General features: G+C 51.0%; 1 protein-coding gene across 2 annotated transcripts in view; it reads left to right on the plus strand.

Annotated features, from left to right (window-relative positions):
* abl1 (c-abl oncogene 1, non-receptor tyrosine kinase) overlaps positions 1 to 18,644 on the plus strand; it is a 28,094-nt gene extending 9,450 nt beyond the window's left edge. Inside the window, exons 1-11 of one of the 2 annotated variants that reach the window (XM_076044995.1) lie at positions 3,043 to 3,750; positions 8,191 to 8,355; positions 9,335 to 9,630; positions 11,893 to 12,165; positions 12,732 to 12,816; positions 13,036 to 13,213; positions 13,770 to 13,954; positions 14,050 to 14,202; positions 14,292 to 14,381; positions 14,470 to 14,601; positions 15,169 to 18,644. In XM_076044995.1, the coding sequence (XP_075901110.1) occupies positions 3,666 to 3,750; positions 8,191 to 8,355; positions 9,335 to 9,630; positions 11,893 to 12,165; positions 12,732 to 12,816; positions 13,036 to 13,213; positions 13,770 to 13,954; positions 14,050 to 14,202; positions 14,292 to 14,381; positions 14,470 to 14,601; positions 15,169 to 16,787 (3,261 nt within the window). In that variant the 5' untranslated portion in view covers positions 3,043 to 3,665 and the 3' untranslated portion in view covers positions 16,788 to 18,644. Of the gene's footprint in view, positions 1 to 3,042; positions 3,751 to 8,190; positions 8,356 to 9,334; positions 9,631 to 11,892; positions 12,166 to 12,731; positions 12,817 to 13,035; positions 13,214 to 13,769; positions 13,955 to 14,049; positions 14,203 to 14,291; positions 14,382 to 14,469; positions 14,602 to 15,168 lie in introns of those variants that run through there. The other variant, XM_076044994.1, reaches the window with a different exon arrangement.
* The last annotated feature ends 416 nt before the right edge of the window (positions 18,645 to 19,060 follow it).

Genomic DNA, 19,060 nt, shown 5'->3' on the forward strand with positions numbered 1-19,060 from the left:
ACACCGCTGGAGCCGTGGCGCTTCACCCCGAAGACGCCGCCGCCGCCCGGCGCTCCAAAGTGTCCGCCGTCTCTCCTCGCTAAGTGGAAAATGATGTGGAAACCCAAACCAACCTCCTTCACCTTATCTCCTGGTCTGCACGTCCCAGACACACTGGCTGCGTCCTCCAGAGGGCCCAGAGTAAACACGCGCGCACACACACACACACACACACACACACACAGCAATATGCCAGAGACTTACCTGGTGCTCGGCTGTCTGATATTTAATTAGCCGTGTGTGTGTCTGTGTGTGTTTTAAGGGCATCAATCAACTGGTTGAACTGTTTTTTTCTCTCCCTCCCACCAAACACTGAATTTCAGCAAATGGTCCCCAGGAAGTGTGCCTTTGCGAATGTCTTTACCGGCTACTTATCATCCTCGTCATTCTGCAAACCTGCCATAAAATGCAGTGTGCCGCGCTGGTGTTTTTTAGTGGCAATCATCGACTTTCACCGAGCCTAAAAAGACTTCCTGCTTCCTGCGCCGCCGCTTGCGGGAGACTGAACGCCGCGAGAGACAACCGGCAGTTGTACGAGCAGGAAAGAACAAGGCCCCAAAGCCAATGGCCACCTCGCGGGGCCGGATGTATGTCATCTAACCGTTAGCATGCACGCCTCCTATCGTTATTATCGTCGTCATCATTATTATTAGCAGCGAGTGATTCTCCTGTGAGCTCACGTCCAAACAATGTGCTTGGTTGGTGTTTCTCCATCTGCAACCTTTTTCCTCCTGCTTTGCTTTTTTACGGCCCTCCGTCTCTTCCACTCGCCCCCCAACCCCCGCCCCCACCCCCATCCCTCTCCTTCATGACTCTTTAGAATGGCCAATTAACTGGCCGCAGTTGCAGGAAGCCGCTGCTCTTTTCTTAACGAGGAAGAGGTGGAAATTCAGCGTTGTTTAAGTTGAAGTCATATCATAAAAAATTTAAAAAATACTACAAACCCCCCCCCCCAAAAAAAACATGCTGAAGCTCAGGCGTGCGCTAGCATACATGTAGATTCTGTAAAAAAAAAATAAAAAAAAAAACCCAAAAAGCCATCGGTGCCCACATCCAACGGATGAGCGGGCAGTAATAAGGCGTGAAGAGAGGATGTTTGTTGCGTAATCTTCGGGTGCGACCAGGTGAAGTCGGAAGAAAGCGTGTATTTACCTCCACTGTAATTTTGGCATCTGGATAAAGAGGAAAAATAGGAAGGGAGACAATTTCAGAGAAAGAAACTATACAATACTGTGTTGCCAGAATGTCCAAAAGTAACGCCAGTGGCCTTGTTAAGGTGACTGTTGCACACATTGTGTCTCGTGAAGACAGTTGTCAACAATATATCGAACTTGAAAACATTAAACACAATAAAAAAAAACTGATCATGGACTCTTTGAGAAACCTCTCATGAGGTGCTTTTTCAGACGTGTCGACTTCGAGGTATGTCGCAAAAATGTCTGGAAACACTTTTTTTCCCGCATTTCCGCACCAGCAGACATGATATACATGGTCACAAGACAGCAAACGGCTACGAGATTTTTCCGAGAATTACGGCTTATGTACGTCACACCATTGGAGCACCTGCAAAATCGCAATTGTGCTTTCTAGCAATGTTAAAAATATTGCTTTTATTTTGGAAACGCAGCTTCTGCCTCTCTCGCCGTTCTTACTGCCTTAGCAACACGCACGAGTTCCCAGTGGTAAATAATCCTCGGCTGTCAACGCGCTAACCTGCTTAGTAGCTGAACAAGTCTACGTTAAGGGCGGACGCAACCCCCGAACACCTTTAATTGACGATTGACGAACCTGAAATATTTTTTTCTGCGACGCCATTCCGTCCAACCGGTGACCTCGCCTTCCACTCCACCACCTCTCGCTCGACGCTCTGCTGGCTGCGTTTTCCATCGTCGCGGACGCTCTTAAATCCCCCCCTCCGAACCCAATCCTTGGAATTCCGGCCCTTCGTGATTACCCACAGCTACAAGTATGCAGGGGGTGTCGGGAACCTGTGAGGCAATCAAGCAGACACAAAGCACCGTGGACTGGAGTGGAAGTGGAGACCTGAAAATATCCCCCTTCAGTCGGGCTCACCGTCGGCTCACGGTGTGTGATGATGAATGCGGCCCGTTTGAAAAGTTACTCGAGAGCTTTTTAATTATTGCAATGGGACCTCAGCCTATCACAGCAGTAGCTGCTCTGATGGCTTTTGCTTGTTTTTTTCCGTCCGTGTCACTCTGAATCCATGCAGGAACGTCTGTTTGTGCTCGTCATGTCCTCTTACTCAGCCTGTCTTTGATTTAACAGCCCCGTGGCCTGACACACACACACACACACACACACTGCACAGTTTCCTACCTGTCAGACTTGGGAAAAGACCAAAGTAGCTTTGTAAATTGTTTTTTAATAAATAGTAACAAAATTCTTTTTTTCCCCCTCACTGGTTGCATTTTTGAAAAATATTTTACTGTGACTTTACTGTGGTCCCAGAATTGTTTTGATTGGATAGAAATCCCACAGACTTCCGATGTGCCATGCTGCCGGTTGATTTGGAGTTTGAACATTCGGCCCTATTAGTCGTAGACGTGATAAGAGGAAGAATCATATTTTTGAATAAGGGAGGAAGGTAAAAAAAAACAAGCCGTCTGTGGGGGTTTTAGGAGGAGGTTCTTCCACTAATCGCTTCATGACTTTAGCAGATGGAAAGAACTCTGCCCCATCTGAACGTCGCTCACTGTTCAACCAACCAGGCCTCTGCGGCTTTTCTGTCAGATTTTGTCCGAGAAAAAACAAGGAAAAAGAAAAAATGATGGAGCGGTATTTGTTTGTTTTCTCCTCGTGTGTGTGTGTGTGTGTGTGTGTGTGTGTGTGTGTGTGTGTGTGTGTGTGTGTGTGTGTGTGTGTGTGTGTGTGTGTGTGTGTGTGTGTGTGTGTGTGTGTGTGTGTGTGTGTGTGTGTGTGTGTGTGTGTGTGCCTCATGCTGGAGGTGGGAGGGCTCAGCTGATGTCATCGGGTGCAGCAGCGGGGCCGAGCCTGAAAGAGGCCCTTTGTTGGCAGCTGGAGCACGAGTCGTCCCGGACTGCGATCCTCCTCGGATCCCCGCTCGCTGCAGCCGCTCGCCACACTCAGGGGGGGGTTCAGAGGGACAGGACACGGCGATGGCAGCAGCGCTCCCACGGCCCGGCCGCCCACTCCACTGAGCCGGTCGCTCGGGAGACTTTACTTTTTACTTTGGGTCGTCCTTTCTTCCTTCTCGAGGCGGCGGCGTCTGGAGGTGTCTGCCGCAGCCTGGAAAAGCGGAGCTGAGCTGAAGCCCTGGAAAGGGGGAGGGAGAAGAAAGAGGAAAAACATGGAGCCGCTCCGATAGAAAGTTGACGCCGTTTGCCGGCCAGCGGACCGGAGGAGGGAGGATTCACAGCAAACCGGAGACCCACAACCGCTTGGGTTATTTTATTTATTTATTTATTTATTTTTTACAATTTTTCTACTTTTTTTATTTATCCTGAGTCGAGCCTCGAGCGCTCTTTGCACCTCCGGACACATGTGAGAGGCGGAAACACTGCCGGAGGCGCCTCCGAGTTGAAAGAAGGTCTTTTTTTGTTTTTTCAGCCGGGGAAGTGGGGGAGGGGGGGGTGAACGACAAGCAAATGAAAATGTTGGAGATCTGCCTGAAATTGGTGGGGTGCAAATCTAAGAAAGGGCTCTCGTCCTCCTCCAGCTGCTACTTGGAAGGTGAGTGGAAGTTTGTGGCACCTCGAGTGAAGATTGTTTTGGCTTTTTTTTTGTTTGTTGTTTTTGGATTGTTTTGTTTTGGGGGGGAGGTTGAGAAGTGCAGGAATTTCAGTGGGGACGCCGGGACGGGGGGTTAAAAAGATGAGCTGCTTGCAACGGTGACGGCTCGACGGTAATTTGCTCACTGTGGAAACAGAAGAATGGGGGAGTGGAAAGCAGAGGGAGGGAGGGCGAGCGAGCGAGAGAGAGAGAGAGAGAGCGAGAGAGGCAAGCCAGACTGGCTGGCTCGGCCAGGAGGAAAGAATTGAAAAAAAAGGAAGAGAGACGGCAGAGAGAATACAAGGAAATCTGACTCCTGGCCGCGTCCCACTTGACTCTTGTTTATGAGTGGAGGGGCTCAATCTCGGCCTCTTCCTCTCTCTCTCCCTCCCTCTCTCCCTCCCTCTCTCCATGTCCTTTGCCGGCTATGGCAGTAAATAACAATAAAAAAAAAAAAAGCCAAAAAAAAAGGAAACGTGTGCGTCCTCACATGCTGTTCTCGTTACGCGCACGTCCCAATCAGAGCGCTCGGGGTCGCGGCGGCGGCTAATGGATTTGTGTGCCACGTCCAAAAGAGGCTCGCTGGGCCGCTCGAAGAACGGCGGCGTGGCGTCTGCGGCATCCAGCCGTGGTAATTGATTGATGTTGAAGAGACATCAAGGGGCTCCGGGAATTGCACACACGCACAGCAGTGTAAATAGTGCCGGTGCGATGACCGCGATGAAGTCGCTGTTGCGAATCACTCGTCTCATCTTCTGCTTTTTTTTTTTGCCCCGCTTTGAGTTTTCTCTTTCGTCGACGTGTTATCTCATCACCACCACCACCACCACCACCACCATCGTGATGTTTTCCAACTCTCTGCACGCAAGTCGAGTTGCAGATGCGGCATGGAGTCGTCGCTTTGCTTTCGCACCGGCCGCCTTTCAGACCCGACTCGTTGCTTGTTGCTTGTTGCTTTTTCTTTCCATCTGAAGCGTAAATCAGCTCGTTGCAGCGTTGAAGAAAAATTGCAACAAGTCAAGGAATGGAATCAGAACCAGCGAGCGGCTCTGATACTTGATCGCCGGGACTGAGTGGAGCCAGCCCCCTTCTCTTTTTTTCTTTCCTTTCTTTTCTTTTTTTCCCTGCTAAGTCAAAGTCTGTTTTTTGGAGGAAGGTCTGTCTTGCGTCAGTGTGCGTTTGGACGCCTTCCCGTTGTTCATAGCAGTGCAGTCACGGCGGCGAATTCCATCGACATTTAATCATTTTTAGTGTCATCTCGGCAACACGGCCGAGCTTTTTCTTTTTCTTTTTTTTTTCTGTCTTGAAAGATTCTTCCTAGCTTTTCGGTCGTTTATTTTCTCCCCTCTGCAAACTGGTGCCGTCACCTCCGTCCGTGTCACTGCTCTGCTGAGCTCTGGCCTGTAAAGTCAACATGTGTGGCACGAGCAGCCGGAATTGGCTGCCCACGCACTTTATACCCTGGACAAACTGTGGACATCTGGCCCGATCGGTCAGCACCTCAAGTTTGGCCCTTTTTTCTTACTTGATCTCTGGACTCGACTGAAGCCAAAACACATCTGTTGTACAACTCCACTCCTTGTTTTTTTTTTTTTTTTACCTGTTTTGTGTATTTTGGAGCGACGGTAATGGGAGACTCTCCGTGCTGTGGAGGGAGGACCAAGCTGGGATGTTAGGCTGAAGTCCAAAGTCGGTTACTTGTTGTTTGACAGCCACCGTTAAGAATACACAACGCCGTCTGCATCACGGACGGATCCAATCACTGTCTGACCTGAGTCGACAGATCTCAGAGTCCTACTGGGTTGATACTCCATTAGCATTTAAACCGCATTGACTGGCTGTCCAGTCTGAAACTGAGTGAGAACAAGTCTGAGCAGAACGCTGGCCTTCGTCAAGAGGTAGATGTGCAGCAAACGGAGCAAAAGGCACAGGCTGGCAGGAACTTTGTGGCTGAAAAGGGCCGAGACTCCCTGGAAGGGGAATGGGAATTAAAGACAACCCTTCAGTTTATCACACATGCAGAAATTAAAACCTCATTTCTTGGCCGACTTTGAAAAATGAACAGGCTAGTTAGTTCTTCAATCAGCTCGTCTTTGTCTTTTCTGGTCTGTACAAATCCTTTTTCTCCCTCTCCATTTTTTTTTTAAAACTCAGGATTCCTGATTGCCAGATGAAAAATGTCAGATTTTTGCAAATGAGGTCCGAGACCTTTGCCACCTTTGTCATTCGGTTGAACGTGATCCATCACGTCGCTTGGCCCTCGTCCTGATATTCATCAAATGTTTGGATTTGTTTCGCTCTATGTATTTAGCACGTCTGTTTTCGTCGGTGTGTTTTCCATTTGCAGGCCGACTGCAAGTAATTAGTGGCGCTCTAGCCTAAATTGTCAGTGCAGTGGATCTTGGCTGGAGGCGGCGATCGATTAGTGGCTCAACGGTAACCAACAAAGTGATTTGTCGTGCTGGATTTTAATAGTTTTGGTCTAACAGATGGTGCGAGTGTGCGTGGCTGTCGGCTGAGGTTTGGCGTCTTTCTTTTGGGCAAACAGTGTTTGCAACAAAGGCAGCAGACAAATTTTCTTAGACAAATTTTCAATTTGAAAGGAGGGATTGTATTTATTTTTGGTTTTCTCGCCGTAGTGGCTCCGCAGACACCAGCTGCGTTTCCGTTATCCCTAGAATTGCGCAAAACCAAACTTTATCGCAATGATAAGGGCGTACTTTATTTGTAAGTAGAAGGAGACTGAATATTTTTTACAAGTAATCAAAGAGAAAAATGGAACAACCATTCTTGACAGCACACAACATTGAAATGATGATTTATCGCAGAAATATTCTTGGTAAGTTTGGTCTCGTGAGACGAGATTTTATGAGAATGACGACTCATGCGCAATTGTACTTTGTCGAAATTTTTAGAAAAATTGCTTTTATTTTGCAAAAAACTGTAATGGAAACGGCGCTACTGTTGCTAATTTGCTAAAGTAGCACCGTGACAGTCGCGTCGACTTTCTTTGTGTGCCACATTTTGACTTTCCGCATTGGCAAAACGGACTTCAACCAGGACTTTTCATCCTCGTTCTGGCTTCGGCTTTGACTTTTGAGGACGAAGCCGTCAAGCTCTGCCCTGGTTTCCTGCCTCGACTGTCGTCCGCCCTCGTGACACCGACACCGTTTGCCTCATTCCCCGGCGGAAGGTGAACCGCTCCAGCCTGCTTGTCTCTGCTGGGCGTCTGTGGGTGTTTTTTTTGCGAGGCAGCGGCGGCGGAGGAATGAAATGTAAGATGCCTCTCCAACATGTGCCGCGACAGCTGAGCTGCCGCACAATGAGCCTCATGTTTGGTCCCCAATGTGCAGTTTAAACTCCTGCCTTGTCTTTTCTTTTTCCTTTTTTTTTTGAAACATTCTCTCCATTGTGCAATCCTTCCAGCAGTTTTACGGCTCTGAAAATTGCTGCAATCCGGCGTTTGCCTGTAATTAACCTAACAGCGAGGTGAAGCTTTTTTGAAATGCGGCTCAATACCTGCAAATGTGAGCGCATCACTTTTTGTTTTTCCTCTGTCCTTTTTCCTCCGTCTCTCCTTTTAAACATATTTTTACCCTCTCGTCATGCTGGGACACGTTCTCACGGTCCAGTGTGCGCCGGCCGTCCAGGTATTCCAGAAAATGAAAGCTGAGCCGGGGGGGGGGGGCCTGGGGAGTGGGAGCGTGGGGGAGGATAATCCGGGAAATGAAAAGTCAGGAAGCGGAGAGCGACGACACAGCAGGTCACATGGTCGGGTTTATTGCTCTAATCCCACGTTTGGAGTCACAGCTGAGAGGGCCCGCTGCTTAGCGCGAGACTCGTTTGAAGGCGACGCGTAAGAATTTTAAGTGGCCGAGCGAATTGAGGGGAGAGAGAGGGGGGAGGGAGGGGGGAGTGTTGCTGAATCATCCGACCTGTGTTCGGCTGTTTCGGGTGGAAGGGAAGTAGAAAGGGAATCTTTTGAAAGTTGCCCCCACCCCAACAAAAAAAAAAAGAGTGCGTTCCAACAGTAGTTGTGTTGAGATTGGACCAGCAGATGGCAGCATAAGTGATGACTACGTAAAATAGCTGCAACGAGACGTAGAAGAAGTCGAGGTTTCAAATCCAATCAATGCCAAACCATGGATGTAGTATAAGAACCAGTGGCCACTTAAGGTACTGCAGCAAAAAAAATCCCATGGGCCCAAAAAGCAAATGCTCTATGGGACTTTCCAGTGTGTATGTGCTGTGCGAGCAACTACATTGAAATGAATGGACCGCCATCTTGGATTCTACGGGCCCTGTGGCTAACGCACGGCCGCTCGGCTCCCTTCCCTTCTTGTGCTGCCCCGCGAGCCTTCCCATTGCACAAATCCCTCTCTCCCCTCTCCGTCTCCGCAGAAGCTCTTCAGAAACCGGACGCCGAGAGTCAGGGCCTGACCGAAGCGGCCCGCTGGAACTCCAAGGAGAACCTGTTGGCCGGACCCAGCGAGAATGACAGCAACCTGTTTGTGGCGCTCTACGACTTTGTGGCCAGTGGCGACAACACGCTCAGCATCACCAAAGGTAAGCGCGAGGCGAAGCAAACTGAAATATGGAGAGGGCCGCTGAGGTTCCGATTCAACCTCCTCCTCCGCCTCCTCCCTTTGCGTTCCCGTCTGACTCTCGCTTCCTGACGGTGACGGCGGCCTCACATGTGGGTTGTTTTCTTCCTGCGAAGCGACTGTAAAACAGCGCCGCAGATGGATCACACAGACAAACAGAGGAAGGAAGAGGGGGAGGAGAACAGATGCGCCAGAATAAACCGAGTGTCTGTCTCCGCTTCATGTTAATCAGAGCCAGAGAACAAAAATGTTTGGTTGTTGTTTTTGTTTTGTTTTATGAAAGATAGATGGCATAACTTGCCCAAAACGTGGCGTTAGTTAGTTAGTTGAATTCAAGCTCAAGTTTAATGAGCGATTGAAGGTTTAATCCTTGCAGTCGTCCAAAGTCTGTAGGATTGAAACGAAAGAAAAGCGCCGGCTTTCCTGATTAAATCGACCTGCAGAAACGCTGCAAATTCCTGCATGTCTCATTTGAAAATACTTGTGCAGGCTCCAAATCATTACAGCCGGTTTTTTAATAAAAAAAAGAATGTGGAAGCATACAGGAGACCCGCCTGATGAGCCGCTCTCTCTCTAAAAAAAAAGAAAAAGATGCACTGTAACTTTATAAAGCAACAAGCAATGTTAACAATTAATCAATTCTTGATTAATTGTCGATTAAGAAATGTAATCGATTAAATCAAATTAGTCGCAGTGAATTGAACATTTTTCACACAGGTTTTTTTGTTAAATGGCGTGGCGTATACTTCTATACCAAGAACAAGTTACTTTTAAACAAAAACGAAAATGTTAAATAATGTGTTTCTCACACATTTTTCATTGTTAAATTTAGGTTCTCAGGAAAAATCGCAGCTTATCAATTAATCGTTAGGTAATCAACTAACGATTAATGAATTAATCAATGCCTGGGTGACCTGTACTCTCCGCCGCCGCCGTCTTAGGGGAGAAGCTGCGCGTGCTGGGCTACAACCACAACGGCGAGTGGTGCGAGGCGCAGACCAAGAATGGCCAGGGCTGGGTGCCGTCCAACTACATCACCCCCGTCAACAGCCTGGAGAAGCACAGCTGGTACCACGGGCCCGTGTCGCGCAACGCCGCCGAGTACCTGCTCAGCTCGGGCATCAACGGCAGCTTCCTGGTGCGCGAGAGCGAGAGCAGCCCCGGCCAGAGGTCCATCTCGCTGCGCTACGAGGGCCGTGTGTACCACTACCGCATCAACACGGCGCCCGACGGCAAGGTGAGGCTCGGGTCAGGGGGCGGGGGGGGGGTACCGAAAGAGTTCGTAAACAAGGTTCAGTAAGAAGGAAGAATTGGAATCCGGGCCAGTCGCAGTTGTTTCTGTTGTCTCAGCCAGGTTGTTGTTATTGTGGCTAGTTGCTATGATGGATTAAAGTTGGTGGGGGGGGGTGGAGTGTTTTCCACTGAGAAAACCCTCACTTCCATTCTTTGTTCTTCTTTGTCGGAACAGCTGCCGACGCAACATAAGCGAATCTCTTTAAGTGACTTGCGTGACATCCTGCCTTTTTTTTTTTTCTTCCTTTCTTTCCTTCTTTCTTCTTCGTCTTCGTCTGGGGGCTTTTTACGGGCCGCCATTGCTTCCTGGTCACATCACCACTGCTTCAGGATCTGTGTCATCCAAAGTCGAAACCTGATCAATTTCAATCAGCTGCAACTCAAGAGTTCAAAGACTTGCAATCGTAAACGCTAGACAAGCGTGTTGCCGTCACTGCTCCTCCGTCCAAACACAGCGCGCCATTTTCACTGGAAGCAAACTGGTCACGTGACCCCGTACGCCACGGCCGCTGACGTGTAAATGCGGGGAAAAAAAGTGTTTCAGTGACACTTAAGTGATATACCTCTACATGGATACATGTGACGATCCACCTCATGAAGAGAGTAAAAACCTTTCAGTGATATTTGAGAGGTTTTTCCATGACCAGTCTTTTATTTGGATATTTATGTTTTACGCAATTCTAGGGGTAATGGAAACGCCGCTGCTGAAAATCCTAAATCTGAAAGTTGTAAAGTGAACAAAATAAACTATAAAAAGCTCAAGCGGAGCTGTGTAGTTCTATTGCTGGTGACACGTGGAGTCCCGAGTCTTTTCTCTGCGGGTTTGCCAGGCTGGTGCTTTTTTGGCTGCGTCACTCCTCCCCTCCCCCTCCCCCTCACCCACCCACCCCCTCCCCTCACCGAGGTGAGCTAGCGCGAGGATCGCTAGCTATGCTAAGAATCCGTCCAGCCACCGCTGCGCCGCTCATAATGGCCTGCAGACGCGGGCTGGGCCAGACACTGACGCCTGTGCTGAGACATGCATTAGCACAGACAGATGCAGCCAAGTATGCGCACATGCACAGACACACACACACACACACACACACACACGCGCGCGCGGCTCCTCATCTCATATTGTTTTCCATCCTCCCACTGAGCCATAACTCAAGGGTCTGGTATGATCGACTTCTCCCATAATTTAGGATTACCTCAGCAGCCGCCCCTCCCCCCCACCGGCCCTCCCCCCCTCCCCCCGCACCCCCAGCTGCTGCTTTGTTTCCCTTCTCCCTGTGATTAACACTGTCCTAAATAAGCCAGGTTTTGTGTTTGTAAATATTTGTCTCCCTGGAGTTCTTGGAGTGGTCAAAAAGCAGAGAAGCCAAGCGTATGAAAAAAAAAAAGAAAGATCCAAATCCTCTTTAGATCACAAAGTTCTTTTGCCTTTTCAAGGTTGTTCTAGTTCCAACCCCCCCCACCCCCACCCCCACCACCACCACTCTCCCGACCTCCTCCTTGAGTTCTCCGGCTCGCTCAAAGAGCCCGTTCAGAAGTAAAGAAATACTGAGCGCAGATTGTAGGCCGAATCATTTCAGGGGCTTATGTAAGAAGCGGACAATGGAAAAGACTGTGTCCACTGAGCCCTGACCAGTGTCCTCTCCTCCTCCGCCTCCTCCTGCTGCTGCTGCTGCTGCTGCTGTTCTCCTGACTCAGGCCTTTTAAAGCTCCCTAAACGGCTAAAAATCCTCTGAATAAAACAGATTTGTTTGGGTTTTTTTTGGTCAATAATAGAAGATTTCATGTAAAATTAATGGCAGCGGGTTCACATTAAGTGTTATAGTTCATAAAAAAAAAAACTCATAAGTCTTCCTGAAAATCTGCCAGTGTCCAGAGCATAAAGATAGATGCTCTACAAACTGAATTTGTTGCTTTCTCAGTTCGATCACGCAGATTTGAACTCTGCTCATCCATGTTGCCAACATCTGGAAGAAATTTTTTTTTTTTTAGTGGTCGTAAAACCGCTACGTTATCAGACTTTTTTTTTTTTTTAACGTTGTAATGAAACAGCAATTAACATCTGCTGAGCGCCTGTAAGAAGAAATAGTAGTGGCAGTTTTAATAGATGGAAAAATAAATACAAGTGATGGGGGGAATCCATCAAGTGTTGCAGATTATTTGTGTTTTATGTAAAACAAATCCCCCACCATTTCCTCCTGCGGCTGCTCAGCTGTACGTGTCGTCGGAGAGCCGCTTCAACACGCTGGCCGAGCTGGTGCACCACCACTCCACCGTGGCCGACGGCCTCATCACCACGCTGCACTACCCGGCGCCCAAGCGCAACAAGCCCACCATCTATGGCGTGTCGCCCAACTACGACAAGTGGGAGATGGAGCGCACCGACATCACCATGAAGCACAAGCTGGGCGGCGGCCAGTACGGCGAGGTGTACGAGGGCGTGTGGAAGAAGTACAACCTGACGGTGGCCGTCAAGACGCTGAAGGTGAGCGGCTGGCCGAGAGAAAGGGCCGTTGTTTTTCCACAGATAGCTGCTTAGCGATATTTGAGAAGTTTTGTGAAGAAGTTTCCATTTCCAGCTTTTTATCGCGATATTTAGGTTTTGCGCAATTCTGTTTGATTTTCTTTATATTGTTGATATTATTTTTATACTATTAAACACTTTTGTTTTAGCGTTAGTTGATTCGGAAAACATTTTGAATCGCCTAAGAGCTTTGTCCTGTGTTTTACCATGGTCGTAATCAATTAATTAAAGGCAAATTCACAAAAGTATTCTGTAAAGTATCGGTATTGGTACTCGCTCTGTATCAACTTAATATCAGATCGATACCAAAATCCCCAGTTTCACCCTAACCTTCACCGGGGGGGAAAGAGTTGCGTGACAATGTAGATTCAATCCAGTGAGGATATTTTTTGATCAAGTGTCATTGCACAATAACTCCCTGTCAATAAAAATGAGTCACCTTGTTGCGTAATACCTCCATCTGCTGTCAATCGGATGCAACTGCAGTGTATTGAATGCCCCCCCCCCCTCTAATTTTTCCTGCTCAGGAGGACACGATGGAGGTGGAGGAGTTTCTCAAGGAAGCCGCCGTCATGAAGGAGATCAAACACCCCAACCTGGTCCAGCTGCTTGGTATTAATCTTCCTTCTATTTTTCATTTTTTATTCTTTTCGCCCCTGCTAGGTTTGACGCGTAAGTCCTACTTGGTTTTTTTTTTTTTTTTTTTTTTTCTTTTACGCAAAACCAAGTCGAACCTCGTGCGTCAAACCTAACTGGTGCTGTGACCGCGAGAGGCTGTCGCTCACCTCGCTCCTCATCCGTCCGTCCATTCGTGTCCACGTGTCCGGACAGGCGTGTGCACGCGGGAGCCTCCCTTCTACATCATCACCGAGTTCATGACCCACGGCAACCTGCTGGACTACCTGAGGGAGTGCAACCGCGAGGAGGTCAACGCCGTGGTGCTGCTGCACATGGCCACACAGATCTCCTCGGCCATGGAGTACCTGGAGAAAAAAAACTTCATACACAGGTGTGTGTGTGTGTGTGTGTGTGTGTGTTTATTGGTTTTCAGTAATGGAAGTTGCAAAAATCCGAGAGTCGGGCTACGAAGCGACTCGCCTGAATAGCTTTTGCATTTTTCTTTTTTTCATCCCTGAGTCTGAGCTCGTGCTCCCGCAGGAGGGACGGACCTCGCAGACAAGCCAGGTCCATGTTGTAACGCGGCTAGTTTGTTCTGGCATGTTGAACAGGGGCCTTCAGAGAGGGGAGGAAAAGATGATTTATGTCTCTCCTATTTGCCACACACTCATTTTAATATTTAAACTGGACAAGGTGCCTCTTGTGATCGGGCAGCTCAGTTGTTCAGCTCAGTTTTTCTCCCCCCCCCAACCCCCTCTACCAGTTGTTGTAGAAGGGGTGAAGTTGAGGCAACTGGACTTGTTCTGGCGATCTTGCCAGAACAAGTCCAGTTGCCTCAACTTCACCCCTTCTACACCACGGTGACCCGGGCGACCAGTTGTTGTGGTTTCAGACATCTCGCACTTGTTCTTTTCACTCCGCCTCTAACCTCCTCCACCCCCTCGCAGGGATTTAGCCGCCCGCAACTGTCTGGTGGGGGAGAACCACCTGGTCAAGGTGGCCGACTTCGGCCTCAGCAGGCTGATGACTGGAGACACCTACACGGCTCACGCCGGGGCCAAGTTCCCCATCAAGTGGACGGCCCCGGAGAGCCTGGCCTACAACAAGTTCTCCATCAAGTCGGACGTCTGGGGTGAGGCTGAGGCCGCCGGCACGGAGCAAGCGATTCGGCGGTTCTCCTCGATTCTAACGTGGAACCTCGCCGTTCTCCCTCTTGTTCTCGCGCAGCGTTTGGCGTGCTGCTGTGGGAGATCGCCACCTACGGCATGTCGCCCTACCCGGGCATCGACCTGTCTCAGGTGTACGAGCTGCTGGAGAAGGACTACCGCATGGACCGACCGGAGGGCTGCCCGGAGAAAGTCTACGAGCTCATGACCGCCTGTGAGTCACCGCAGCTTCGAGCTGAGGCTCACGTTGGACTCGCTCTCCGTCGACTGACGTCGTCTTCTCCCTTCTCTCTTCCCTGCCAGGCTGGAGGTGGAACCCCTCGGAGCGTCCGTCGTTTGCCGAGACGCACCAGGCCTTTGAGACCATGTTCCAGGAGTCCAGCATCTCCGACGGTCGGCGCCGCTCTCCTCCGCCCACCCGGACTCGCCCGTGTCGAGCCGCGGATGAGAAGTCTGACCGCGTGATTTGTGTTTGTTATAGAGGTGGAGAAGGAGCTGGGCAAGAAGGGCAAGAAGGCCACGCTGGGTTCCATCCAGCAGGCTCCGCAGCTTCCCACCAAGACCAGAACCCTCCGCAGGAACGCCGACAACCACCGGGACGGAGAGAGTCCAGGTGGGTGGCGGCCTCGCCTCGTTTTCTTTCTGCGTGGAAGATCCAGCAAAGCGAAAGTCGAATCCTGGCGTTGTAGCAGGAGGCAGAAAAACGATGGAGGGAGTTTCGGGATCAGATCAGGTGCTCCAGTGGAATCTCCAGTCTGGAAAAATGATTAGCTTCAAGTATCGGGACTAATTCTTCCGCTCGTTTCCGATGATACCAGCATTTTCAAAATAGGAGGTGAAATGCCTGGAAGTTTGCGTCGCCGCCTCCTTGACACCGTCCTATCAAATTTCCTTTGAGTTTCCCTTCGGGTGAGACAGTCTGAGCTCTTAACACCCCGTCAGATCAAGTCCGGTCTGAGCTTTTCTGTGTGTAATCGCAGAGCCGAGAGCAAATCCGCTGCAGTTTAGTTTTTCAGTCGCGGAGACACCTGCCAGCACGGCCCCGACTCCGACACCGACACTCACCGTTGTGCGTTTGTGGGTCCGTGATTGTAAATGTGCCTTGGCTGAGCAAAAACTACAATATTATTCCTTGTAATTCTTCACTTTTTGTTAATTTTTCTGTCCTCCCCTCCCCCAGACCCAGCAGAGACGGAGGTGGCCGTCTCGTCGCCCATGCTCCCCAGGAAGGAGCGCCTCCTGCTGGACAGCAACCTGAACGAGGACGACCGCCTGCTGCCCAAGGACAAGGACAAGACGCGCGGCAGCGTCTTCCTCAGCCTCATCAAGAAGAAGAAGAAGAACGCGCCGGCTCCGCCCAAGCGCAGCTCCTCCTTCCGGGAGGCGGACTTCCACCACGAGCGGAGGGCGGCGGCCCCGGACCCCCCCAGGGACGCCGAGGCCTTCAACAACGGCGCCAACGACGCCTCACACGGGGCACACGACTCCTCGCTCAAGTTCTCCGGCGGTGGCAACAACGGGGCGGCGGGCATCACCAACGGGGCGCCCGCCTACCCGGGACCTCTGTTCCCCAGGAAGAAGGGGGCCCCCGCGGTGCCGGGGCCCGGCGGGAAAGCGGCCACGACGCCGCCCAGCGAGGAGGAGTCGATATCCAACTCCAAGCGTTTCCTCTGGTCGTCCAGCCTGCCCGCCGGCTCCGACGGCGCCACCGAGTGGCGCTCGGTGACGCTGCCGCGGGACCTGGGTCAGCGCCACTTTGACTCGGGCACCTTTGGGGGCAAGCCGGCGCTGCCGCGCAAGAGGGCCAACGAGCAGAAGGGGGACGGCGCCCGGCGGACGGGCACGCTGACCCCGCCGCCGCGCCTCACCACCCTGCTGGACGCTTCGCCCGCCGCCCTCGGCAGAGACTCGGAGGCCGGCTCCGCCCCCAGCGCGCAGGCGCTCACGCCCAAGGCGGTCCGCCGGCCGGCGCTGCCGGGCCTGGACAATGCCAAGACCAGCGCCCTGCACGCCGAGCTGCTCAAGCCCAACGTGTTCCCGGCGCTGGGTGCCGCCGCTGACGAGTGCCGCGCTCGCCGGCAGAAGCACTCGGCCGACGAGCGTTCCAAGCTGCAGAAACCAAAGCCGGCGCCGCCGCCGCCGCCCGCCAACGCCAAGGCGGGCAAGATTTCCCGCAGCCCCACCCAGGAGCTGCCTCCTTCCCCATCCTCGCCCTCCGCCTCATCGTCGGACGCCAAGGCCAAAGGCCTCCCGTGCGTCTCGGAGCCCCCCCACCCCGCCGAGGGCGCCAAGAAGCTGCCGCCGGGCGCCAGCGCCAAACCTCAGTCGCTGAAGACGTCGGCCTCCAGCTCCTCGGTGGCCGCCTCGCTCTCCGCCCCCGGCGGCGACCTCAGCTCGCCCACCGCCTTCATCCGCCTGATGAACTCCCGCCACTCCCTGCGCAAGACGACCCCCCGCCAGGCGGCCGAGCGCACGCCCCACTCGGCTGTGACGCGCGAGATGGTGCTGGAGGGCGCCGAGCAGCTGCGCGCCGCCATCGGCCGCAACTCGGAGCAGACAGGCAGCCACGGCGCCGTGCTGGAGGCCGGCAAGAACCTCAGCAAGCACTGCGTGAGCTACGTCGACTCCATCCAGCAGATGAGGAACAAGTTCGCCTTCCGCGAGGCCATCAACAAGCTGGAGAGCAGCCTGCGCGAGCTGCAGATCTGCCCCGCCGCCACCGGGGGCGCCAACGCGCAGCAGGACTTTAGCAAGCTGCTGTCCTCGGTCAAGGAGATCAGCGACATCGTGCAGAGGTAGCGAGAATCCGGGCCAAACAACTAGAAAATTAACCGTTAACCGTTTTACTTTTCTAACTCTGCACCTGAGCTGTGCGTCTGGTCGTCGTTGTCAGCTAGCGCCGGAGATCTGAGGAAGAAGTCTGCAGAAGAGAGAACGAGCAGGACACGCCCCCCTGGACGCTGCAGCTCTGCCGTCACTGTGGATGGGAAGAAAGCGAACCCTCCGCAGAGGTCGACGGGACGATTTCTTTTGAAAAGCCTTAATATGAGTGAACAAGTGTCTTCTGGACTCTGGACACTAGGGGGCCAAGTCTTTGTCGAAATGACTTTTCACCAATTATTTTTTTTCTAAACCACCCCAAGTGCTTATGTCTTACGCATCTCAGTCCCCCCCCCCTCTCCCCCCTCACTGTCGGTGACACTAACAAGCAACATGAGGCCTTTCGTATTTGTTCGCGTCACTGTTGGCGCGGCGTTGTTGTTTTGTTTTTTTTTTAGTTTTTATTATTATCGGTGCATGTGACAATGAGCAAAAAAACCAAAACGTCTGACCTCATCTCGTCGTAGGATGCCTTCTGACTCAAAAAACACAACAACAACAAAAAAAAAAGACTGATTTTCACGTTCACCTGTAGGGGGCGCCTCGAACGGTACGGTGGTTGTACCGCAGCGTCGTCGCCATTCATTCAGACGTGCCAGTGTTCCTTCAGTGAAAAAAGACTGAGCAGTATTTGCAAACGTGTGCCATAGCTTAAAACAGCGGGAGCGAGGAAACGAGGCCTTCGTCCGTTTTTATTATCGTTGGGTTTTTTTGTCTTGTCGTTTTTTTCTTGGGTCACCGTTCACTGCACATCTTTTGGTGTCATGTAGTGCCTTAACCAGCTGGCGGAGCTGTGGGAAGACTCGCCACTTTACTCGAGCGCAGAGAGTGCCGATAAGACGAGGGGGAAAAAAAACAAGCTTGTGACGGTGTTCACATGTTTAATTGCCATACCAAAAAAAAAAAAAAAAAAAGTATCATCAGATCTCCAGTTGGTGCTGGAGAGGGACCAGGGTGCACCATCTGCCACCGGGCAGATGTATCGTTTGTATGTCGTCCTTCCCCAGACTGGACCTTTTCCTACTTCATTTTTGTTTTGTTTTTTTAAATTAAAGTCACATTTTAATAGCTTTTCTACACTTGCCAATCACTAAAGCCACCAGTAGCAGCTCAGCCTCACATCAACCGGCTGTTTTATTTGTAAAGAGGGATCACAAAATGACTCTTTTTCCTCCTCCGACCACTGCAGGGCCTCCTCGGCTCGTCCGACAGAATTATTTTACGGAGTTTTATAGTCATGTATGTGGTGTGAAGGTCTGTGCTTTTCCAAGGCATTTCCTTCCCCCAGGGAGGAGAAACAACAGGAGTGCATCCCATCCTGCGGGGAAAACACTGGACTGAAACGTGTATCGTCTTGTCACTCGCTGTCTTAACAAAACATACAAGTGAGGAGCGGAAGAAAGCCAATGAATTTTTACTCTCGACGTTCCCAAATTCTTTTTTTTAATTTAAGATCACCTGCGAGTGGCCGCCAGTGTCGGTGCTGCGACCTCAGGGTCTCGACTGAGGGATGGAAGTCGACCCGCAGGCAGCCGGACTTCACCATGGTACTGTCAAAATAATGGATTTTTTTTTTTTTTGGGGGGGGGGGGTTGTTTTCATGTAATTATTCCTCTTTTAACCAACCATACCACTATGCTTAATCTGTCTTCACATCTCTTCAGCAGTTTTGTAGAAAGACTTTTTGTAAATATTTTCTTGTATTGTTCTCCCCCTCTAGCCTCGGTGCAATTTTTGTTGCAATAAATACAAAGCCATCGTGCTACTTGAAATCTGTTCATGTTTCCGGGATTTATTTATTTATTTATTCAACCCCCGCAATTAAATCCAACTTTTGTGGTCTTTTCATCTCAGTAGTTCTTTAACTAGTTAAGCCTGAACTAGAAGGCTAAGCCGTGAACTACTCATCCCTGTCGTTGGAGGTCCTGGTGATATTTTCCAGTCCACAGAACCGACCTGGAGTCTTTCCTCTGTGACCAAGTCCTCAAACGCGTCAAAACAAACACGTTGCCATGCTGCTTTGCGTCTCGTCATCCGAGTGTCGGGAAGTCGCCGCAGCCTTCAGTCTCCCGCTCACGTGGACGACGCGTCACAATCAGCACGGAAAACGTTTGTTTTATGTTTGCGTGCTCGGCCACAGGAATTTCACAGGGTGGAATTCTTCCCCCTCTGTGAAAATCAGCTCATGTGAA

The sequence above is a fragment of the Nelusetta ayraudi genome, unplaced genomic scaffold (genome assembly GCF_046127955.1).
Source record: "Nelusetta ayraudi isolate G7.1 ecotype Tasmania unplaced genomic scaffold, CSIRO-AGI_Nayr_v1 ptg000083l, whole genome shotgun sequence".
Classification (NCBI taxonomy): Eukaryota; Metazoa; Chordata; class Actinopteri; order Tetraodontiformes; family Monacanthidae; genus Nelusetta; species Nelusetta ayraudi.